Here is a 24,903-nt window from a genome sequence, read left to right on the forward strand (position 1 = left end):
CACTGAGCATTCCAGGCATTCTGGGGATTGTTTGGTCTTCTGTGGGTCTGACAGTTAAATACTGCAGCCATTCTCAATGGAAACAATGTTGTGTAGGCCACATGTGATAGCAATGATGCACACTCAGCGCTGTGTGGTTGCCTGCAAGTAGGAGCTGAAAAACATTTGAAGCACTGGTGAAAGAAAAAATTTCCTGGAGCTAACAGGGTTGAGATGATGATGTGACAGAGCACATCTAACCATAATAAGTTACAATTAAAGCTCAACAGTGTCGCTTTGCAGGAAAGAGCAATTGTCAGCTGTTGTTCTTACAGTCAGGCCCTGCAACAGTAAAAGCATTGTATTGCGTATTGGTGTATGTATTAGCAACATCTTAAGCGCTGAACACAAACCCAAACAGAAGACTTTCAGCAGGAGGGGGGTGTGTGTCTTGAATTATATGTACATCTGGAAATGATATGATAGAGTGAATTGACTATGGCTGTTATTGTTGTTGATTCCCCATCTGAGGGCTTCAGTTTTGGAGGTTTTGACATGACTCTTAGCTCAATAAAACAATGCAAAGAACACAACACCTCACTCACTTAGTGTTGTCACTGTAGTTCTGTCTAACATAATCAATCAAGCATTATTTTGAAAGATCACTAATTAACCAATTATCTCTAATTTATGTAATCTATACAGCAAACAAAGAATAAAAACAACAATTCACTAGGTTAATCCCGGTCTATTTCATGAACAGTTGTCGGGTAACAAGCTGAATCTCTAGAGGCAGGTTCAGTGTTTCCCTCCTTCACAGTTTTTGTGCTAAGCTAAGCTTAACTTTCTGCTGATTGCAGTATGTTATTCAGCTGAAATTAGTATGGCTCTATCTGTGTGAATAACCATTTCTCCATACTGTCTAAGTATTCCCTCAACTTAAAAAATAGTTATCCTGTTTAGATCATTTGTGTAAAACTATGAAGATGGATGCTGCCTAAATGGCCTTACAGTCAGGTCTCACAAAGTTTTCCTTATGTAGCACCGAGTCAAAGGGTACCAAAAAGTAGCTTCTAACAGTTCAATCATGTCTTTGGGAACACAGTAATGCTGACATTACAGTTTTTAATATATTACATTAGTCTTTATGTTGTTTTACTCCTTTAGAGATTCAGCCAGAACAAAGGTATGAAGGTTAACTTCAGTCTTACATACAGCACTGAACTTTAGGCCACCTACGTAGTCAGGATATTTGACTTGTGGCTTTAAATGTTTAGTCTGGCTTTCAACCAGATTTTCCACACAACCCTAGAACACCACAGTTTTCCCTAATGTGGTTGAAATTGGGCTCCAAAATGTAAAGACGACCGCAAGACGAGACAGGTTACAGTTAGTATTTTAGACGTTTCTATGCTTTGATCCAAAGTGTCAGGCTGAGGCCAGAGGTTCAGTAAATCCCAAATCCTGAACAAACCAGGAGGAAGAGAGTGTGAAAGTGTGTTCTGTGTTGCAATTAGAACATATTTCAGTTGTGGGTGAATACAATAACAAAACTATAGCAATTCTCAGATGTGGCTGATACTGTCCTCGAAATCCTTTAAAGGTCCTATGATAATTAATCCTACAGCGCATAGCAGAGACTGCAGCAAGAATCCTTCATCTTTACCCGACTCATCTTTTCACCTCTTGAGAGACAAGTGAACCAGTGCAGATGGAAAAACAATCCACCCTTCCTTTACTGCCAATCCCTTCTTTGCATTTTCCTCTTTAGAGAGGAGAGCAGGGGATGTTTGAAAAAACACAAACAATAAAATCCCTGCATCAGCTAAATATCAAACATGGCCCTGGAAGCCATGCGGAGGAGCTGGACTGTGTTGGACATTGCGGTTGTGGCTGTGGGATTTATTGGATTGAGCCAGCAGCACACTACATACTGGTAAGTGGTGGCAGATGAGGGTGTTGTACCCTCCCTCCTCAAGACCTCCCACTTTCACTCCTTTAACCATAAGCAGTTAAACTTCATTAATGGCTTATATCAACACAAGGAACGTTGCCTTGTACATGTCACTGAACAAAAAGTATTGTTCTTTCAAGAAAAACCTTTTCCTTTGAGAAGACAACTAATAATACTGTTTGTTTTAAAAGGTACAATTTCTAACTCATGCTAAGTTAAACTCTAATCCGTTCAATTTCATCGTGATTTATTTTGGTGCAGAAAACCCCCTTTATGAACTGTCTTTTTAAACTCTCTTCATAAGTGCATCAGACATTTCTCTGACTCAACCTGAACTTAAATCGAGTTTGGCTGTCTATTATTCATCGTTTATGTTAGTGGGCCACCCAGTGGACATGAACAGGCAGCGCATCTTTACCAACAACCCTGAGCAAATGAATCCAGCTATAACCAAGGAATCAGTTACAATATGTAAATTCACCATCAGAATGAAAAGGCAAAAATGGAGGTCAGTCTAGAGAGGTGGTAGAGAACAACAGGTTATGTTCTAAGTGCTGTAACTCACCTAACTATTAAACCCACCAGTGGTTACAGTAACATTCACACATAATTTCAGCTGTTGTTAACACATGGAACATCCTTTATCAAGGAGCTGGTCTTGGAAGTAAATTTTTCAGAGGAGACTCGTAATTTAAATGTGTCACCTCCATCAGTTCTTTGGAAGTTCTTTATTTATTATTTATTTATTTTTTTATTTATTGTCTTCATAAAGGATTTTTGTGTATTTAGATAATGTTATGACAGAAGCAAAAAGTCTGCTGTCTACCTTTGTATTAATTGGCTGTGACATGTATGTCCATGTTTATTTTCACCCAGATTACAACAAATGTAACCGTTTTACCTGCTCAGTCTGATGTCTGGATTTGATCAGTTCTGTTTATCTGGTTATTATTTCTTGTCAAAACAATTGTTTGCTTTCCATCAAATCCCCTCACTTTGACAGTCTCTAGTACCTGTCTACTAGACTGGCCTTTACATCTTCACTTTCCTGCATGAAGTCATTTAGATTTCTCTTGCTGGGTTTCTCACTCAGGGATACACCTGGTGGGAAGGCTGGGATTTGATCCCACTGACTTCTGCATCCCATCCTGCTGTTCTACCCATTGAGCTACCCTATTTGCCCTTCCATCTCTTTTCAGCTCTGTGTTTAATCTAGACATTTTATCTGAGGTCAGGACTGAACTGCCACACTTTCCTTGCTATTCATCAAGGATTATGTGACCTCTATTGTCTTCAGTCTCATGACCTGCATTACTCCACTGGGTCTCTGTTGTTGCTTGTATATATTCACGTGGGGCAGGTGCACAGCACCAATCCCAAACTTATTTCCTTTGCAGCTCTATACTTAATTATATATATAGATAAATATAGATTAGATCTATAGATTATAGATTAAATCTAGATATAGATTTCATAGATAAAATATATAGTTTATCTATGAAATTAACCAACTGTGTAAGGTTCAGGTAACTCAGTAGTATTATCTAATATGATTTACTTTTTACAACTATGCTTAAATGTTATGTAATTAGCTTAGTGTCAGTATATACAGCTCTGCTTGCAGATGGTTATTGTATGTCGGCTATTGTTGCAGGCATCTGCAGTTAATGCATTCAGGCTGTCAAAGAGACACTACACTAACCACTAGCTACAACACCACATCAAATAGGTCTCCATAGTCACAGTTTAGACACAGATTAGTTTATATTATGTTAATGTTACCCAGGAGCAAAGAGTCTGTTCTGTTTCCACCCTATTAGAAGTGAAGGCTCAGAGTTTTAAGCCTTATCTGTATGCAACTGTAGTATTGAGAACATTAAATAAGGAGGGTTTTGTGTGTGAATCAATAATGAATATAGATCAGAAGACAAACTATTTTGCAAACATGGAAAAGCTAATGAAGGTTACAACCAGTGTTTACACTGCCCTTAAGCCTAAAAGACCGACAACCCAGGTGAACAAATACTGTACAAAATAAAAGTGGTTTCCATAACAACACAACCAGGTTGAGGCAAACTTCACATTCTACTTATTTGCTGTCCAAACTTTCCTTTGTGTTAAAATCAGTACTCAGCCAGTTTCGTCCCTGGATCTTTTTAAATCCTCAGCTGGTACCTGGAATTGCAAACTGCGTAAAAAGGAAAAGAGAACTTGATGAAGCATGGTGACACACCATGGGTGGCAGATCATCCTCTCCCATTCTCCTCTCCTCTCCTTCTCTCCTCTCCTTCTCTCCTCTCTTCTTCTTCTCTCCTCTCCTCTCCTCTCATCTCCTCTGCTCTCCTCTCCTCTGTAGATAGGGCTGGGCCAAACAGCAGGTGGTACACATGAGAAGCCAGAACAGGGAATTTAGAAACCTCTGGCTCTCTGACACTTGTACTGGACAAGCATAGAGGAGCAACAAATCCTAAATTTTAAAAAGTAAGTGCTGTTTTTTCGTTATTATGGATTGTGTTCTTTGTAAATGTGAAGTAGCAGCTTAAAAACAAGAACAGAACTGTGGATTTTTAGGTGACTCTAACTATACTGCATGTAGTTATTAATTTACAGCTAATATGGTTCTTGTTCCATGTCCGTGTAGATTTAGTGTTCCCTCACCGCTTGTGAATCCAGTTACATAATGAGTTGTATATTATGTCATATACCAGCTTTTTATCTTGTGCCGCTTCATGTCTGGTCTGATTTATAGTAGTTTCTCAGAGAACACTTTTACATAATCCTAGGCCTTACTGGTTTTAGTAGAAAATGGGCAGATCAAATCATGCTCAAAACAAAGTAAACTGTGTTTAATTGTATTTGAATATACACTGATGGTATTACTGAAAATAGGATTCATGCTAATTTTTGAAAACATTATTTAATAAAAGTAATTATAAAATGTGACAGAGAAACAATACTAAAAAAGTGCTTTGGGTAGTAATAAGGTAGAAATGTGCTATATTACTGCAGGCCATTTGCCATTTTAGATAATAGCTATGGCTTAAATATGAATAAACTAAAAATGTGTCATGACTTAGATGGATGAGTTAAGGTCATTGCTGTTAATTGTTTTATAATTTACTCTTCAATAAATAAGTGCATATCAGGCTTTATTATGCACTTATTTATTGTATGATTATCATTATTATTATTATTATTATTATTATTAATAATAATAATAATAATAATAATAAGAAGAAGAAGAAGAAGAAGAAGAAGAAGAAGAAGAAGAAGAAAATGGGCGGATCATTTTATTATTAATAATAATTATAATATTGTTATTATTATTATTAATAATAATTTCATAGTTTGTTTTGTTTAATGTCTTATGGTTTTTGTTTTTTTGTAGACTTTATTTATTTTTTATTTTTTTGTTACGTTTTAGTTGACGTATTTGAATGTATTATACTTTATAGTTTCCTCAAGTTATCAAAAATAATAATTGTACAATGTACATGCTTAGAACATGTTTATAGTCTTAGTGTGTATATAATAAAATAATAAAACCCTACCAGCTTGGAGTGTATGACAGTGTATCATTGACAGTGTATCAGATTGTCAGCTATCCAGGTCATTAACAACTTAATTGTCAACCCTTTAGGTGTTAACAACTCTCCAGGGATCAGTCCTCAAGGTATTAATAACTCCATGAAGGTAAATCCCTGACTTTAAAAACTTCCAGCAAGTGCAACCAAATTCCCATCGGTTAGCATTTTTGGAGATAATTTGTAATGTAAAAGCTTACAGTAAAAATTAAAACGTAGATTTTATGTTTTATATGCATTGGAAATTGAGCGTAATGTGTTTGACTGGAGCCATCAAAACACAGGAGTTTGTTAAATGTTAAAAGCAAACTTTGTTTTGTCACCAATTAATAGTCATGGAGCATGTGCAAACTGGTTCGAGTGAGCTCAGACTGGTTGGAGATTTTTAAGCAGGATTTCAATGCATCTGTTTAAGTCGTAAACTTGAATGTTAATGTCCTTATTTAGTTGTCTGGCATTTAAGACCCCTTAAAAACCCACCTTTGTGAACAAATGTCATTTTCATACTTCATGTTCAAATCATTTGTAATAAGTCTAACAAGTATTGATTTTGTGTTCTACTTTGAATGCACACAATAAGATTGCTTTTTTTGTCTCTGTGCCTAATTGTCTTTCATGTTCAGATTTTTTTTTTCTCTCTCCTCTCCACAGCTCAGGTGTCACAGCAAAAGAACCTCTGGCCATGTCTCACTGAATAAAGATGCACATGGACTTGGAGAGACAAAGCAGCACTCGAATCAGATGACTCAAAAGAGGAGAAAGAAAGCCACCCTTTAATCTCAGTTCGACAGTTAAACAGTGTGGAAGATGTGAGTCATCAGGTTACAAAGGCCCACGTCGATTTTTACGGCACGAGGTGGTGTTCTGTTTTGTGTCTGGAATCTGTTGGTAGATGAACTTTGATGTCAACATGGGGTCAAACAAGGCATAAATGTTTTGCTTTACTCAACTGATTTCTGTCAGCATGGCAACTAAGCATAGATGATTTACCATTCAAAGAGACATAACTGGGAACTACCACAGTCTAATAATGTAGCAGCTACAGGTGACTTACATGTGGCCAATGATTCATACAAGTCCAAGCACAGTCAGCATGGAAGTGCAGAAAACATCTTTGGTCTGGATATATGTCAACAACACGGAACAACTGAACACCTCATATAAGTACAACACAACAGATTTGATTGAGAAGCCAGACAAATACCAATCTTACGTTATAGGTCTCTTCCTATCTTGCATGTACACCATCCTCCTCTTCCCTATTGGATTTATTGGTAATATCTTGATCTTGGTGGTGAACCTAAACCACAGAGAGAAGATGACCATCCCTGACCTTTACTTTGTTAACCTGGCTATAGCTGACCTCATCCTGGTGGCAGATTCACTCATTGAGGTCTTCAATCTGAATGAGAAATACTATGACTACGCTGTCCTCTGCACCTTTATGTCCCTTTTCCTGCAGATCAATATGTACAGCAGCATCTTCTTTCTCACCTGGATGAGCTTCGACCGGTACATAGCTTTGGCTAGCTCCATGAGCAGCAGCTCATTGAGGACTATGCAGCATGCCAAGCTCAGCTGTGGCCTCATCTGGATGGCCTCTATCCTGGCCACCCTTCTCCCCTTCACTATTGTGCAGACCCAACACAGGGGAGAGGTTCACTTCTGCTTTGCTAACGTCTTTGAGATTCAGTGGCTGGAAGTAACCATTGGCTTTTTGGTTCCCTTCTCTATCATTGGTCTATGCTACTCTCTGATTGGTCGTGTTCTCATGAGGGCCCAGAAGCACCGTGGGTTGTGGCCACGACGGCAGAAGGCCTTGCGCATGATCGTGGTGGTGGTTCTCGTCTTTTTCATTTGCTGGCTGCCAGAGAATGTCTTCATAAGCATCCAGCTGTTGCAGGGTACGGCTGACCCATTGCAGCGAACTGCTATGACCCTATGGCATGACTACCCACTGACAGGCCATGTTGTCAACTTGGCAGCTTTCTCCAACAGTTGCCTCAATCCCATCATCTACAGCTTCCTAGGAGAAACCTTCCAGGACAAGCTGCGTCTTTTCATCAAACAGAAGGCCAGTTGGTCCGTCATCAACCGTTTTTGCCACCACAGTCTTGATTTACACATCCCTGTCAGGAGTGAAGTGTCAGAGGTGTGACAACCATGAAGAGAGACAATTGTAACAAAACTGAGTCTAAAACATGCTTCATATCAAAGTGATATATCACCCAGTGTGAAATATTACCTCAGCTTTCATCAACTCTTACTCAGCTTTGCCTCATAGTTGTACCAGTGTCTCGGTTAACCAGCTCACTTTCTGAACAAACAGAAAAGAAAAAAAGGACCAAGAATCCATATTGTATGAAGGATGAAAATGACTGGATGTGTGTATTTTTTAAGTAGATAGCACTGCACATACAGCACTTAAAGCAATTTTATGTTTATCTGCGTTTTGGATTTTCTTTAGGTGTATTTGGTGTTTCATTTCTGCAAACATTTGAATACAATAAACAATAAATAAAGTGAGAAGCAAAATGTCAGAATACACTATGAATGAACAGATGAGTCTAAGAAAAGAACAGCTTTTGTGTACAAAAGGTAATAATGAAAGGTTTTACATTTTATTAGCTATAATTTAAAGTTTCCAGAACATTTCTGGGTGTTTCTGACAACATGAGGAAATAGAACGAACACTGTGTCACAAGAAATCTGATCAGTATAAACATTCAACTTCACGTGTGGGGTCCTTTCAGGTGTGCATGTAACTACATGTACTTAGACAATTTAAAAACTAAAGATGATCATTACTCAGAAAGTCACATCACCTACCCTAATGAAACAATGACAAAAGAACCACTGTTATTGGTCCATCAGAAAACATAATATGAACCAACAAAAATTCAGGTCATACAGGGGCCGGTCTAGAATTTTTAAAGACAGGGATGTGGCGGAGCACACATTAAAAAAAGGGGTTCACATGTGCAAAAAAGAATATGTGAATCTCAAATTTACAATACTGCTTTAGAGACATTTGGTATTACATATTTATTGTAATAGATGCCAAATGTGGAACTTGTACTAGTTGTATTCTGATATGAAATACTACTGTTACAACCATAAAAAAAGTAGTCATAAACAAAAAGTAATCAACAGATGGGCAGAGGTTGCTACTAATTGAAAATTGCTGTATGAGAAAAAATGAATACACCTTCAAATTAAACAATGAATTATTATTGATAATAATTTCCCCTTAAATTTGATCTTTTCTGCTTGTGCTAAAAGTTATATATTTGTAATAATAAGAAACATGCACCACATGATCTGAGAGTAGCAGGATCGAACCAGCCAATATGATTTTTGGGGGTGGGAGTGCCACGGCAGCCTTGCGTTGAGGGCATCGCGGTTAGGGAACAAAATTGAGGATGTCAGATATTGCATTAACTGGCTTTTCACTGCCCCATTTAAGACAACACAGTAGCAGTGTCTAAGTGCTTTTCAGTAAAAAATTATTTCCTTCTGTTAAAAGGAAATATCATATGTACTGGTACACAGTCATTATTTGAATTTTAGTAATGAAGAAAATGTGACATTTTCTTGGAGCATTAATTGGAAGTTGTTGATTCTAATGACAATCTTTTTTTAAAACTTAAAAGTGAAACAGTTGAAGTGAAACAATAAAACCTACATTCTGTACATGTGTTACAGGCTTAATAAATACATTATTAAGCTGTGTGCTTTTTTTATACTTGTCACACTGAATGTTTTGGTCACACTCAAGCAAGTAGTTGAGAACATACCATTTTTAGTGCTTAATCTCTCACATATATTGTAGTCAATGTAGGAATTAGAGATGGTTATTACACCACTTGTCAGTTCCTGTTAGCACTAGGGCAGAGCAAAGAGGCAGGTGTTGTTTTGCCAGGAGGGGATAGAACTGGGTAAACACATCTTTCAGTGATGACAATATGAAGCTTCTTTTGTTCTTACATGTCTAAAAATAAATTACACCGATAAAAAGCAATGACCAACATCAGATAAAAGTAATGGGCCTTTGACATTCATATTTTAATTTAAAACATATTTAAGCTGCTGTTGTCTTTTCTCTCCAGCTATCATCAATTCAATTTTATCGTATTTTTATATCCTATTCAATAATGATATCAATTAATACTAAAATTAACACTAATATCAAATAAGATCTAAGATCACACTCTCTTTGAGTAAATCATTAAGTGCAATTAGGTTAAAATGTTATCACAGACCAAGATGCTCATTAACATATCACAATTTATGTAAGGCACATTGGTGCAAGACTATTTTTTTTTTTTTTTTGTTTCCCAATGGAATGTTTTATAATTTAGCTTCCAGGGAACCTGCCAAAACTTTTACAGCCTCTGCATAGAGGTGGTAAGTAACTACATTCACTCCAATACTAAAATCCTGTTCGATTGTATGCTAATCTTAAGGCACGTACTTAATACTTTAAATTTAAAGTAAAAGAGGTACTTATACTTGTAGTGGACCAAAGTCCAAGTACTTGCAATTTAACACCTCTGCCTCTTTCTTTATCTGTTATTACAACTTAAAAGTTCTCTGTAATGTTGCAATATTTAAATATTTTTAGAGCTTTATTTTATATGTGGTTTAAAATAGAAAAGTGTATTTTTTATTATGGTCTAACTGAGTACAGTGCACTTGATTAGACCTGGAATAAGGATTGTTCTTTAGTTCTGCCAGTCTGTGGTGGGCTCATTTTGTCTTTCTGTATCAGGCAGCCAGAGATAATGCAGTGGCTGGGAAAACCAGGAGTCCAAACCAAGAAATGTTATTCCAGCTGTAATAGTCCCCGCAGCCTGGGAAAAGAGCGCTGAGGATTGTTTGAGTGATTGTTTATTAGAGGGCTGCAAAAATGTTAAACTCGCGGTACATGTTACTAAATATTCTTTTGCATGATGTTTCCATTGCACATTTTATGTCACATCCCATTAAAAAAAAAACATCCAGCATGTTCTACTTCTCACAGTTTTACCTTTTAAACCATTAACCCTGAAAAAGGCAGGTTTAACTGTAGCTTAAACTTGTCAAGTATATAAGTATGTTTGTATTTTGTGAATTTCATTGAGTGAAGACTAGAATCTTCTGTAAACACAAGCTGGTCCTACCAAAGCCACAAAAGGTACAAAGACAGAAAGACAGGCGAGTAATAATGCAATGAGGGCTGTCAAGTTCATTGATATAAACAAGCAACCCTGTGGACAATAGAATAGAGACACACACACACACACACACACACAGATTTGTATTTTTTTATTTTTCCTACCACATTCCTAACCTTGACCTTTCCCCTAACCCAATCATAACTAACCCTCAAATAGGTCTTTTGTTGGCCCTAACTAGGTAACAAACACAAGTACACAATCTGAGACGCTGTGAGAAGAGCTTGACAGTGGTCTGTGTGTACAGCTGAGACTACTGACTAAGGGTAAAGGTTTGTTGAGACTGACGTCACAGAAGGAAAAGGGTGTGACTTTTCCTCTTGTTTGTATCCACAATACTTCATGTGGATGATGCAAAGAGCTTGTGAGGAAAATTTAGAATTAGCACTTTAAGAGGCACAGTGGTCACACGACTAAATCTAGGGACAAACTGTGGAGGTTTCAGTGGCTAAAATAAATGGAAATGTTGCTGGTAAATCATTAAATACACAGTAGTTCTGCAGAAATGTGGGTACATTTACTCCATTGTTCCTTTTTTCCCTGCAGTTATACAAAAAGACATCAAATGCTAAAAACATAAAGTGAACACTTTATTAGGTAAACAAGAATCAAATCCTGCAATGGAAATATAAAATATGAATGTGATAATGATAACTTTCATGATAAGAGAGCAGATGCCATCTAACTCTTGAAAAAAAAAGTGTGTAGTCTGATTTATGATATATGTGTCAATCTGCACTTAAACACCTTAAAATATGCAGAAAACAATGAAAGATGATCATGTTTTCACCAGAAAGTTAAGCTGAGTTGGGGTGGGGTATGTCAAAGTAATTACAACAAGCTATATCAGGGTATATGCATAATTACTAGACACTGCAGGCATTGGACCTCGGCCGCTGAATAATGGATTAGACATATAATTACATTTGTAAATTAAAATCCCTACCAGTGCAAAAAGAGGTGAACAGAACAGGCTCCAGATACAGAAAGAATGAAAATGGATTGACAGGAACCTGACATGCTTTAGTAATAATGAGGCAAACCCCATCACCCTGTGTATTGCTAATATAATGTATAATAAGGCATAATAGAGACTTATTAATGTATAAAAAATCTCTGGGTAAGACACTGAAACCCCAACAGCACATTCCCATCCCCAGCTGCGCAGTCCAGGTCTACCCTGGTAGAAATTGGGGAGGGTTGTGTCAGGAAGGGCATCTGGCATTAAATTATCCGAAAGGATAAAAAATAAATAAAATAGGCATAATAATGAGGCCAGCCAGAGCACAAAGGGGAGTGTGGATAGAGCTAATGATTTTAACACCTTTTTCAATAGATCTGATGTGCCTCTTATCCAGCCCCCAAGGAGCTTCAACACAGGTGCTTACGTCTTGCCCCTGCAGGACTCGAACACCACTCCTGCCTTTGCATCAATGACCATCAGGTGAGGAAAGAGCTATGCAGGCTTTGCCCCACAAAGGCTGCAGGTCCTGATGGAGCCAGCCCTAGGGTACTGAAAGCCTGAGCTCCACAGCTATGTGGCATCATTCAGCACATCTTCAACCAGAGCCTGCAGCTGGAGAGCGTGCCTGTGGGACGGAAAACATCATGCCTGGTGACAGTACTGAATGTGTCCCAGTGTCCCCAGTGACTACAGACCTGTGGCTATAAACTACCAAGTGCTGGAGAGACTGGTCCTGGACTTCCTCCTGCCCTTGGTCAAACCATTTCTTGACCCTTTCCAGTTTGCTAATCAGCCTCAGCTGGGGGTGGCGGGTGTTCCACCTGCCACACCGCATCTACACCCACCTGGACAAGCCTGGGGAGTCTCTAAGGATTATGTTCTTCTTCTCCAGTGTTTTTAACACAATCCAGCCTGTCCTGCTGGGGGAGAAATTAAAGAGCGTGCTCGTTGATACCCCTATGGTTTCCTGGATTTTGGACTACCTCACTGACCGACCCCAATATGTCCATCTGCAGAACTCTTTGTCTTACACTGTAACGTGGGACAGTTCTATCTCCCTTTCTCTTCACCCTGTATTTCACTCTGACTTCAGGTACAACTCAGAGTCCTGGCACCTTCAGATGTTTTCTGATGACTCTTTGGTTGTTAGATGTATCCAGGATGGAGATATCACGGAGTATCGATCAGTTCTGGACAATTTGTTAACTGGTGTGAGCACAGTCATCTCCAGCTCAACATTAGTAGATCAAAGGAATGGGTGGTGAACTTAAGAAGGTGCAGGACTCTTGCCATTCCTCTTTCCATACGGGGAGAGGGGGTGGAAGTAGTTTCGAGGTCCAAATACCTGGGTGTCCACCTGGACAATGAATTGGACTGGTCAGTTAATGCAGCATCAATATACAGGAAAACACAGAGCAGGATGGAATTCCTAAGGAGACTAAGGTCCATCAGCATCTGCAGCACCATGCTGTGGATGTTTCATGATTCTGTGGTAGCCAGTGCCATCTTCTATACTGTGGTTTGCTGGGGCAGCAGTATGAAGGTGGCAGACAGTAACAGACTGGACAAACTAATAATAATTAGTATATAATAATAATAATAATAACTAATAACTACTGCGTGTTGTGGCTGAGAGGAGAATATTGTCCAAACTTCCCTCTCACCCGCTCCACTGTGTGCTGCACAGAGGAGCACATTCGGCCAAAGACTGATCACAGTCAAGTGCCACAGGAGATCCTTTCTCCCAGTGGCCATTAAACTGTTCAACTCATCCCCTTGCCGTGAGAAGGAGGGGGACTGACTGGTCCAAATGGACAATTTGTATTGTTTTTATTTCATTTATGTTTACTCCTCTAGCTGGCATTTTTCTCACTTATTGATCAGTAGTTTGCACTTGTACTTGTTTATTATCTTGGTCCGGTGGAAGTTCTTTCCATTCTTTTCTACTTTTTACATGGATAGCAGCTGTAGCAAGGCAACACAATTTCCCTATGGAATAAATAAAGAGATGTGAATCTTAATTCTTGAAGCTTGTTTGCCAAATCCGAGCCACAGCATGGCCACATGTCAGCCAATAATGACCCAAATAAAGCAACTTGCCCACAATAAAAAAAGAGCTGATGACATTTGTATTGGTAATGAACACACATATACAGTTCACTGTATCTATTAAGTGAATGTAACAAGTAAAACACATTTCACTTCTTGTTTAAGCCGTGGTCTAGTTTAGTTTTTACTGAAATTTGCCCTCTGCTTGCGACTGCTACATTACTGAACAGAGATTTGAAGTCAGAGACAGAATTGCTTTTATAAATGAGAATATGAGAATATGAAAACTGTCAGAAATGGGCCTGCTTTGAAAATATATTTTAATATTCATTTTAGGCCAAAACCATTTCTTCATGAGCATTATATTCTTGGCCCTGTGAACAAGACGGCAAACCTTTGAACAATAATATTGGAAGATAAAAACAGCAGACGTTCTAACGTAAAAAATTGGCATTTCAATAAACAATTTCAATAAATGTAGGATTTATTGTAATATATAAGCAGTTCACTGCATGTAGAAATTGATTTTAAATATATATTTACGATTTATATACCCAGACTGCCAGGGAATAGGCTACATCACACGTAAACAGTCCCAGAGGTGTGTCATCGTTTCACTTTTGCAGCCCCCCCTTCCCCCCCAAACCGAGCACTGTTTGCAGTGCACTAGTGTGCAGGCGGACGTGCATGCACGCGAGCAACAGATCCGAGCGCATGCGCAATTCATTGTTTTTACTGAAAATGCCGTCGGTTTCGAAAACGGCGGCCAATGCGTCTCCTCAAACCGAGAAACCTACCCACTATACGTAAGTAAAGCTGCTGCAGAAAGATTACAAAATTGCTCGTTGACGAAAATTTTACTTGCACATGCACCCGTGCGCCTTTGCATTTCTTGCATTCCTCAACTGCTGTGTGTGCGTTGAAACATGGTGCTTTTCCTGGCTTTGTGACTACCTAACGTTACATAGCCAACAGCGACTGTACGCTAGCGACAGCGGCCCCAATGTGGGGAAGACGGACATCTTAAATCTCTATATTTTGTATCCATTCGGCCACGAAATAGTTTACAGTCGTTTTGCAGAGTTGGTGAATTGTTTGGAATAATTCGTTGAACATTAAACCGTCAGTTTGGTCTGCTAAACGACTAGCCAGGAACTCGCTAACCAGTCTGCTTGTAAATAGCTCGGCCTTATTTTGAGTTCCCTCTTACTACGCACATTTCTAGACGTACGTTTGACACGATTAAATAGTCTTACGTCAGAATACGTGCGTGGCTTTCTTTGTGTATCTCGAGCTAACGTTAGCGACCCACGATAATAGAGTAGCCTACACCACTAGCAGCACAACACGGCACCGCGCAGTCTCTCAAGTTTTTAGTTGCCTTCGACGCATCTCTTGGTCAAACATCACATTAAAACTCAGCTCCTGTTGGTGCATTTTTATTTTTCCTCGTTGTTTCAGATACTTGAAGGAGTTCAGGACAGAGCAGTGCCCGTTGTTCCTCCAGCACAAGTGTACGCAGCACAGACCCTTTACGTGCTTTAACTGGCATTTTCTCAACCAGCGGCGAAGACGACCCATAAGAAGAAGAGACGGAACGTTTAACTACAGCCCCGACGTATACTGCACCAAATACGACGAGACCACAGGCATTTGCCCAGATGGAGATGAGTAAGTCCCAAATTCCGTAAGCACACCCTCCAGCTTCACGACAGTGTCAGTGTTATGATGCAGCTGAAAACACATGTTTTGCTGACAAGGCTGGGAGCTTTCTGAACAGATCGGAGCTTGTAACAAACCAGCACCGATACAACATTGAATGCACTTGATATGACACACGTAGCAAATAAGCGTTGCTGTTTTCTTTTAGCTGTCTCTAAATAACATTGGGCAGTGACATGTTCATTAGGAAGAGAGGATTTGACAGTGACTGAAACAAACTGTAGCGCTTTTTTTGTGGTGCATAACACGGACAAAGAAGGTTTTTACAAAGAAACGGCTGAACATGTGTTTCCAAAATGTGTCTTCTAAAGATAATGTGCAAAAGTGTTGCGTATGCTTTGTGCGAAGAGTACACTCCGAAGAACAGATGTTATGTTGGAATTTGAGGAAATGGGATTTGATTGATAGTTGTTTGTTGAGCAGTCTGCATTACTTACTTCCTCTATCTGAAGTGTGCTGTTGAACCACATTACTCTCTCTATGTAGAGTAGGTGGCAACTTGGACAGTTCTAATTGAACCCATCGTTAAGGTGATGGGAGTGCACCGCTTTGTCTTTGAAACAGGCTACATGACAGTGTCATATATTTATTGGTGATACGGTTAATTTGAGCTATTGGTAGCATGTGATTTGATGCACAAACATTTTCATCTCAAGTTTTAACATTCCCAAGCATGTCAGTTCCTCATAGAACCGTGTCTGTTCCGTTTGTTTGACCACATTGACATTAATTGACTTTATTTGATCACATTGTATTGCTAAAATTAGTGCTTTTATTACAAGATTTACAACTATCTGATAAATGTTGCAATGGCTTGTTTCATGCCTTTACAAATTACATCATATCAAATACACTACCTGCATTGACATCTTACTTTTGCAATTTAAAATAACATTTTGAGTTTCAATTAGGATTATAATATTAGCACCATATCGTGTTAAATTGGACAAAATTAACTTTAAGGCTGCCCTTCTGTGGATTATTTTCAGTGATATGCTAAATGATTTGTATTCAGTTTATTAGGTATCACGTGATGTATTATTATTATTATTATTATTATTATTATTAGTTTATTTATTTATTTTTATTTTTTGTATCCTTACTGCCTTAGCTGTCCTTATTTACACCGGACCACTGGTGACACAGAGCGGAAGTACCATCTACGCTACTACAAAACTGGCACTTGTATCCATGAAACAGATACTAGAGGGCATTGTGTGAAGAATGGCCTTCACTGTGCTTTTGCTCATGGGCCACATGATCTGCGACCTCCAGTCTATGATATCAGGTGATATACAAAGCAAATAGTGGCCTCTCTTTTTCCTGCCAAACATTTCACCCACAAGCCTCACAATGAAACAAACAAATAAACCTGTTTAGACATACTAATGTAAACAGAATTCTATATAATACAGAATTGTACTGGTTTAATAGATTGTCAGTCTCATAGTTTTTGTACCTTGATATTTAGGGCTCGGCGCGATGCATTTCTAGAAAATTGTAAACACCTGATACTAGATAAACATGTTCCATTCAGCTCTGCGCTGCTGAAAGAATCTGAGTAGCTGATACCAGCTGATGCCAAGACTTTACTCGAAGGGTTTCCTGTGCAAAATGTTTACTTAGATTGTTAAATTGACAATCCTCATTACAATACCTGATTTCCTCCCTATAACTGATATATCATATCATGTAATGGAAAGTTGTAGTTCATTTAATCATTAGTCTGTGATTGGTTATTTGAAAGAGACTGGTGAGCTAATCATCCGTTACACTAAAAATAATAATTTCAAACAACCTTCACCCAATTTTTTCTTTTTACATAATAATAAGTTGAAGATTGTTGACTTTATATTAATGTCTTTAGGAATAGGGAATTAAAGAATTAAACTTATGTTTTTTTTTCTCCACACAATTGTGGACAGAGAAATCCAAGCACAAGAAGCTCTTCAGAATGGACAGTTGGGATCTGGGGAAGGTATTCCTGATTTGCAGCCTGGTGTATTAGCAAGCCAAGCAATGATTGAGAAAACACTGACAGAAGACCCACGGTGGCAAGGTGAGCAGTTCAGTGGCAATGCTCTTTGTGCCAAATAAACCACAATTCATCATAAATGAATAAATCTCTCATACAGTGAAATTAAAATGACCATAGTTTGTGCCTTTTTTTTCCAGACACCAATTTTGTTTTAGCCAATTATAAAACAGATCAATGTACTAAACCCCCAAGACTATGCAGACAAGGCTATGCTTGCCCCCATTACCACAACAGTCGAGATCGAAGGCGAAATCCTCGGAAGTTCAAATATAGGTAAGATGTTTGTCAGAATCAGTAAAAACAAATAAATAAGTTCTGTAATTGCTGTGTATTTTTAATTTTGACCATGTGAAAATCACTACAGGTCGACGCCTTGCCCAAATGTGAAACATGGGGATGAATGGGGCGAGCCCTCGAAGTGTGACAGTGGAGACAGTTGCCAGTATTGTCACTCTCGTACTGAACAGCAGTTTCACCCAGAAGTGAGTCAGTTTAGTTGTCCCTAAAATATTCATTGGGGGGGGGGGGGTCACCATAGCTATAATAAACGTGTTAGTACTCTTTAAGTTTTGACAAATGAGCTCTGTAATAATTAAGTTTTATTGACATTGTCAGTTCACTGATGTAACACTTTAGTCAGTTAGTTTTTTTTTTTTTAACAAGGTCAGGCATCTTCACTGTGTATGTCAATTGCTTGTGATTTGTTTTTCACTCTCCAAGATCTACAAATCTACCAAATGCAATGATATGCGACAAACTGGATACTGTCCCAGAGGACCGTTTTGTGCATTTGCACATGTAGAAAGTAAGTGGTCAATTGTGAACATGAAATACTCTTTTACACGCTCAAACCAAGCCAACAGGTTGGTTGGAGTGTAACCAACTACTTGCAGTTTGAGATTCATCCTTTAATGTCTTTCCAGGAATTCCCTCTACAGAAGAGACCACAAGCTTACTCTCAGCAATACAGTCGAGTTCACAGTCCCAGCTGGGCTCTCAGCAGTATTCAGAGTGTCCAGTCAATGAGTGGAACAGTGGGGGAAACTCCACCACTACTGCAACCAGTAGCAATGGACAAGTAGGAAGTGTATAATTTCACTTTTAAATTGGTCCTTCTATAGGAATTTGGTCAGATGAATTTACTTAGGATGTTTTTTTTTTTTATACATTGTTTTGTCATCATTGCTATCTTCCTTTTTTACTATTCATTACCTCCTTGTTTTAAAAAGAATATATGATTTATCAGATATCAAAAGAAAAAACTGATAGATTTTCATGTCTAGAAACCATTACCATAGTCCATTCAGAGAAGTTTTTTTTTTTTTTATCATCATTTTTATTAAGATCATTATCACTTCTCTTTCTCAGGTTTCATGTTCTAATAGCTCAACTGTAACGCCAAGCACAGGAAGTGACAGTTTGTTATCCCCAGTGGGATCCATCAGCAGGCCCAAATCCTTAACTAATAGTAGTTTATGTTCAGAGTCCACCACATCCAGTGTCTCATCTCTGACGTCTAACTATCCCAAAGCTCCGGGCTTTGAACGTGAGGATCAGGTACACAGACTGCTCTCTTTAGCTTCAGGAGGAATGCAAAAGACAGTCAGTATAGGGCCTGATTATTATTTTATCATCATTCTTTTGAAGTCAGTTTGTTTTTTCTCATTCATTGTTTGCCATGTCATTCATAATTGTATCACTTTGTACCACGTGTATTCCTTGTTTTAGGCAATTTCATGTGTTAACTCAATTGTTTAATGGATTTAAAATTGTGGAGATTTGATACCCGTAACACTATACAGTAAATAGATCCTGAAATATGCATCTGGGAGGCAAATGTTTTAAACCTGCAATATTTTAATTCCAAGGTTTCTTACTTTGTTTTCACTGCTTTTGATGTTTTAATAAGAGCAGTGCCACCAGTTCACAGTGCAGTATATCCATATTTATCACTGAGGATGTACTGTGATCAAAAACCATTTCTTTGAGTTATCAAAGTAAAAATAACTACTGTAATTCTGCAGAAGGTAACACTTCTCCAAAATCACATTTACTGTACATCAGAGAGTGAATCAAGGTTAAGGAGTCTGTCTACAAATGAAAAATTTTGATTTTGTTTTTTCCCGCTGAAATCTGATGTTTCTCAATTTTTTTTTTTTATAGATTAAGAACAAGGGGCAGCTGGATCAAAAATTAATGGACCAAGAAAAACAGGTTTGTATTTAAATAGCTGTGGTCAATGGCAATATTTGGATGTAATTAATTTGTTTATAGTGTAGTAAATTACAAAATCTAGACAACCGCCTAAGGAAAAGAATTAATCTCCTTTCTGGGGCTTCCTTTTAGACACAAAATACTGTATTCTCTGCGGTAAACCCTTTGGCATCAAGCTTTACCTCCAGTATAACATCGAGCTTGGCCTCTAGTATTGGGTCAGACAGTTCTTCACCGACCACCTTATCAACTATGAATGCAAAAGCCACTCCTTTTTATCCAGGAAGCAACACAGTGGAGTCTGTCATAGGTAAGTGTATGTTAAAACAACAGTAAAGTTTTAAGCCGATTATCAGTCAGTATTTAGTTGTCAAAGGGCAGTCAGATGATTTTTGTTTTCCCTTAGGATCCGCTCTGGATCTCAACTTCAGCGACATTAATGTTGCATCTCTTGATAAGGAGTTTGAGGAGCAAGACAACAGTGTAGGATTGACAAGTAAGGATATCTATTTTGCTAAAGTACATAATTTAATTACAAAAGTTCTTTTCCTAATGTGCTTTTAATTTTAAAAGCATTAAAGTGTAATTGTCTTTGTATCCTCAGGTAAAAGGGTGCTAGGTGGATCTGCTCCTGTTAACATTCCTGGTTCCCTGGCACGATCATCCTCTTTCAATTCTTCGTCATCACTCTCCACCTCCCCACTAAGCTCCCTCTCCCAGTCGTTATCGCAGTCCCTGCTTGCTGGGGCGGTTTCTCAGCAAAATCAAACTTCAAATATGTTGGCCAAGCAAGAGCATGGCCTCCTGGGAACACCCACCTCCTCCTCCCAGAACTCTCTAGGTAAGCTGGTAGCATCAGACACTTTGTTCTAACTGAACTAGAAAGCACAATGTTGCGTCTGTCAATAGGATTCTTCGACATGTACTATACTACTATTGTTTAAGAATATACTTATCTTTATGTATTGAGCAGATTGTTTAACTTAACTTCAATGTTTAGTCTAGGTCCATAGCATTATTTAAAGCTGCGAGGTATGTAAAACACTTTATTGAAAACAAAACAAAACACTGCTTTTAAAATAAGTAATTTAGAATAGATGATAAGTTTTAATAATCAGACTACAGACAATTCTGTGGAGACCCGTGGCTTAAATTTCATGTTTGTTCTTGGTTTTGATTCTAGGTTTGAATGGAGGAGCTAGCAACATTTGGGACTTCGTAAGTGGCAGCTTTTCACCAAGTCCCTCTCCAGTTTTCAGCAGCCTAACATCCACAGCCAGCAGTGCTGATCTGACCCGCCTTTTTAGAGAGCTGGATGAGGCCAAGAGGAAGATCAAACAGTGGGAGGATGCGTGGCATCAGGTCAAACAAGTCAGTGTTATAAAGTCTTATTGTAGTATGTTATAGCATATCAGACCTATTTTTTATTAGTTTTTTATTATTTTTTTGCATCATAACACTTTTTGTTTCAGGCCTGTGAAACTTGCCAGAAAGATGCTCGTGAAGCAAAGGAACAAGCAAAAACGGCTGAGGCAGAGCGACAGCTGGCAGAACAGAAATGGGAGGAAACAGAGCGCAAGCTGAAAGGGCTCCAAGGGGACTTTGATGTGCTTTGTCGCACCCCTGGAACACCTCTTCTACGTAGCTATGGAGAGCTGGACCAGCTTCCATTGTCAAAGCTTCACTCCATCCAGAGTCAGCTGCGTAATGATCTAGACCTTATAAATGGGGTAAGAAAGACTAGATCTCACACAGCATTTCATTTGTAGCATCCTAGGTTTTAAATGATTTATCAGGCTATCACCTGCATCTGCGGTTTGTCATCAAGCATGCTTATTTAAAAAGTTTGCATGAAATGTATTTTTCTAAGTTGTAGCTGATATACATTCTTTTCTTCCCCAACAGGTAATATATCAGCTTCAGTCAAAGAAATGTATAGTTTGCCAAAAGCATGATCGTTGTATTGTTTTGCAGCCTTGCCAACATTATGTACTATGTGAGAACTGTGCACCTAGTAAAACAGAATGCCCCTACTGTAGGACAAAAATAGTAAAGTGGTGATGTACACTTACTCAAGGTACTATTTAAAAAATTAGCCCTTTGAAAAAACTACTAAGATATATATATTACACTTTCTAAATAGTAATGTATGCTTCAAACGGTGATTGAATTAATTTAAAATAAAATGATGTTTGACTGACTAAACAAATAGTATTATAAATCAGATAATGTACATGGTATTCAATCATTATAGTTTTTGCTCATTTTATTTTAAAGTTACCTTGGTCAACCCAATCGCTTTCTGTCTGAATAGCCATGTGCTTAAAATAAAAAACTTCACTCATGATTCATACACTTATTAGGAAATATATGTTGTGCCCAGATGTCATCAATCATTTTACACTGCAAAGTTTGGCTATGCACATAATGCATTGCTTGCCACAACTGAGCTATTGTTCTTATAGTAAATACAAAATTAGTGATTAAAATACACAGTTTAAAGGCTTAATGCAATGAAGGCATTAATAAGTTTGTATTTTTGCCCTCATGGGTTTCTATTTGTAATTGGGTAATATTTAGTATTGAACTTCATTTTGTGAAGTAGCGCTTAGGCGTTCACCTGTCCAGATCAACCCAAACCTTCCAGAGTAAAGTGTCGAAATGTGTATAAAGCTAATATAACATTAATATTTTGTCTTAACCCCAAATAAATATAAAATTGTTTTTAAAAAATACATTTGTCTGTCACATGCTGTTTTGACATTATATTTTTCAGTCATTCTGACATAGAAAAATATGTGTAATTAATGACAAAGCCATTGATGATGGTTCATTGCAGTAACTAGTGCCAAATCTAGTACAACAAAAACCCCTTCGTAACTTGGCTAAAATGTTGAGGTCATTTTTAAGCTAGTTTGGTTACGTAAAACATAAAATGGGCAAAACTCAAAAGGTAATATTTCTTTAAATAAAGAGGAATGTTTCTAAATCAAATTATTAATTTAGGAAATTGCCCCACTGAAATGGATGGCGTGTTTGCCTTGTATAGAATCTGATGTGTGTCTAAAAACTGACATGAAAAATGAAAACGTACCAATATTTGAGTATTAAGTATTGTCCAGTAATAGAAATGTATTATGCTAATTTGTAAACAATTTCCACACACAGACACAAACACAAAACCAGGCCAGTGTTTATAAGTGATCAGCATTAAATTAGAATAACAAAGAAAACAAAACTGTATAAATGCTGAGTGCAGTGTTCCTCTTTAAGTAAAGCAACTTCACATTTTAATCTTTTAATAATCAGTCAAGCATCATTAATTTGACCAACTTTCTGAAGAATTCTGATTTCTTATTAAAGCACTTTGTTGACCTGGGACTTTATTAAAGGGTATATAGTAATTTGCATTAAGCTGCTTTATAGGTATACTTTTGTTTTTGTTTTTGTTTTGTTTTTTTATATAAGCTAATATTTGAAGCTTTTGTGTGTACTGTGAAACATAATTTGAATATTTCATGTTTCTTATTGTTAAATCATGGCATGGTTCTAGGTATTAAGATTTCATAGAAAAGTACTTAATAGTTTCTACTTTCATAGTTAGATTTATAAAATTTAAATCAAATAAGTGCAGATTTAAAATGCATTTTAGGCATAACCAGCAGCTGTAATATCAGTAAGGCACATGCTACATGTTAAGGCTGTTTTTCAGGCAGTCTGTTTTCTTTGTAGAGATTTATATAGCCTAGCCATTAGAGAAGCATGTATTTGCTAAAAGCCTGAAATGGTAATTTTTTGTAGGAATCTAGCCTCTTGACCTTGTCTAGAACATATCGGCCTCGAACTCTAAAGTGCCTTGATTAGTTGAAGTTATTCGTATTGTCAGAGCAAAAATGTAGAAGCTTGTGCACAGTTCTCTGCAAAATGTGTCTTGTTAAAGTTTTGCGCTCTATATATATATATATATATATATATATATATATATATATATATATATATATATAAAAAAAAACAAACACACACACACAATAAAATATGCGCATATGCTAGTGTTTTTGGGCCATTCATCACATTAAGTATTTCTGTGGAAGATAATGGGAAATGAACATCATTGGTGACTGTGTCCTGACTTCAACCTTAGAAATGAACCACCCATCTCCCTTTTAGATATGCTCCCACTCATTCCTTGGTCGTGGTGCTCTTTCAGTGCAGCTTCAGTTTTCAAAATTAGGTTTTTTCAATTTCACATTTGGGAGTATGCAAACATGGACACATGCATTTGTATAGCAACATATAAAATGCTTTTTAAACAGTTCAGTAACTTTAATTAATTTTATTGTAATAATTCTACAGTGAAATGAAGAATTCTGTGGTTAATTTGTAAGTTGGATTTTACATAGGTTTAGTGCTTAGGTTCCTCAAATGGAATTGACCTTATACTGTGTTTTTTTTTTTTTTTTTTTTTTTTTTTTTTTTTTTTGTTTCCTATTCTTGCTTTAAATTCAATAGAAAATCATGTATGTCCAGGTACACCTTTTGCTACTTATAAATAGGGGAAATGCATTGTTTACATTCTCATAAATGACAATTAAGCAACTCAGAGGAAAAATATCAACAAAGGTTATGGTATTTTAGCATTTTCATAATTATATTACAGCATAAAAGGCAGGCTAAGCTCTTCTGGTATTGCATGTTATGCGAAATATTAACCAGCTACAAAAAAGGAAAAAAAAAGTTCGCACTGTGTCACACTGCCAGAATATTTGTATTGAATTATTTTTAGTGTAGTAAAAGCTTAACAACTTCTGCAAGCTTCGCTGCTACTGAAAAAGGTATTAATGTAGTTTCATGTTATACATCTAGATGTTTGAATGTCGTTGTGCATCCATGGCTCAGATTTCAGAAACTATGAAATAATCTGTCTTCTGCATCAACTTGACTAAATTTGATTTAATTATTCAATTGTAAATCCATTTTAATTTCAGTACTTTATTAAATCTCTTAGAATGATGTCACAGACCTGTACTGCTGTAGATTGTCCCTTATTTGAATTTCTAGGTAAATGTTGTTTCCTGTTAGACTTATTTTCCCTGTACACTGGATAGCAGTGTAAGGTGCAGCTAATTTCACAGGGTCCTTTGGTCTGTTTTGTTTTGCCTGTGAAGCTAACTAAATAATTGATG

At 37.4% G+C, this 24,903-nt stretch overlaps 2 protein-coding genes across 9 annotated transcripts; both read left to right on the forward strand.

Annotated features, from left to right (window-relative positions):
• Window positions 1-4,041: 4,041 nt before the first annotated feature.
• gper1 (G protein-coupled estrogen receptor 1) lies at window positions 4,042-9,218 on the forward strand. 3 transcript variants are annotated; one of them, XM_067478437.1, is made up of 3 exons: window positions 4,042-4,414; window positions 5,574-5,626; window positions 6,169-9,218. In XM_067478437.1, exon 3 carries the CDS (start codon window positions 6,572-6,574, stop codon window positions 7,673-7,675), a length of 1,104 nt encoding a protein of 367 aa, XP_067334538.1. In that variant the 5' UTR covers window positions 4,042-4,414; window positions 5,574-5,626; window positions 6,169-6,571; the 3' UTR covers window positions 7,676-9,218. The 3 variants fall into 3 exon arrangements, with proteins under 3 accessions (XP_067334538.1, XP_067334541.1, XP_067334540.1); XM_067478440.1 differs by having other exon boundaries at window positions 5,574-5,606; XM_067478439.1 differs by lacking the exon at window positions 5,574-5,626.
• A 5,180-nt stretch (window positions 9,219-14,398) lies between these two features.
• On the forward strand, window positions 14,399-23,712 carry unkl (unk like zinc finger). Of its 6 annotated transcripts, none has more exons than XM_067476440.1 (16): window positions 14,399-14,552; window positions 15,208-15,433; window positions 16,580-16,756; window positions 17,394-17,527; window positions 17,644-17,779; window positions 17,871-17,988; window positions 18,227-18,311; window positions 18,430-18,593; window positions 18,875-19,063; window positions 19,670-19,720; window positions 19,853-20,030; window positions 20,127-20,216; window positions 20,325-20,561; window positions 20,904-21,091; window positions 21,193-21,450; window positions 21,626-23,712. In XM_067476440.1, exons 2-16 carry the CDS (start codon window positions 15,408-15,410, stop codon window positions 21,779-21,781), a joined length of 2,187 nt encoding a protein of 728 aa, XP_067332541.1. In that variant the 5' UTR covers window positions 14,399-14,552; window positions 15,208-15,407; the 3' UTR covers window positions 21,782-23,712. The 6 variants fall into 6 exon arrangements, with proteins under 6 accessions (XP_067332541.1, XP_067332535.1, XP_067332536.1 ...); XM_067476434.1 differs by having other exon boundaries at window positions 15,208-15,417; XM_067476435.1 differs by having other exon boundaries at window positions 15,208-15,417; window positions 18,430-18,584.
• Window positions 23,713-24,903: the final 1,191 nt, after the last annotated feature.

Source organism: Channa argus, chromosome 15, assembly GCF_033026475.1.
Source record: "Channa argus isolate prfri chromosome 15, Channa argus male v1.0, whole genome shotgun sequence".
NCBI lineage: Eukaryota > Metazoa > Chordata > Actinopteri > Anabantiformes > Channidae > Channa > Channa argus.

Bases quoted from the DNA above. Each gene is read 5' to 3' on its own strand.
- unkl (XM_067476434.1), top strand. From the start codon at position 14,434: ATGCACGCGAGCAACAGATCCGAGCGCATGCGCAATTCATTGTTTTTA. The intron at 14,553-15,207 runs GTAAGTAAAGCT...TCGTTGTTTCAG, and splicing joins GAGAAACCTACCCACTATAC to ATACTTGAAGGAGTTCAGGA. The intron at 18,594-18,874 runs GTATAATTTCAC...TCTCTTTCTCAG, and splicing joins GCAATGGACAAGTAGGAAGT to GTTTCATGTTCTAATAGCTC.
- gper1 (XM_067478437.1), top strand. From the start codon at position 6,572: ATGTGGCCAATGATTCATACAAGTCCAAGCACAGTCAGCATGGAAGTG.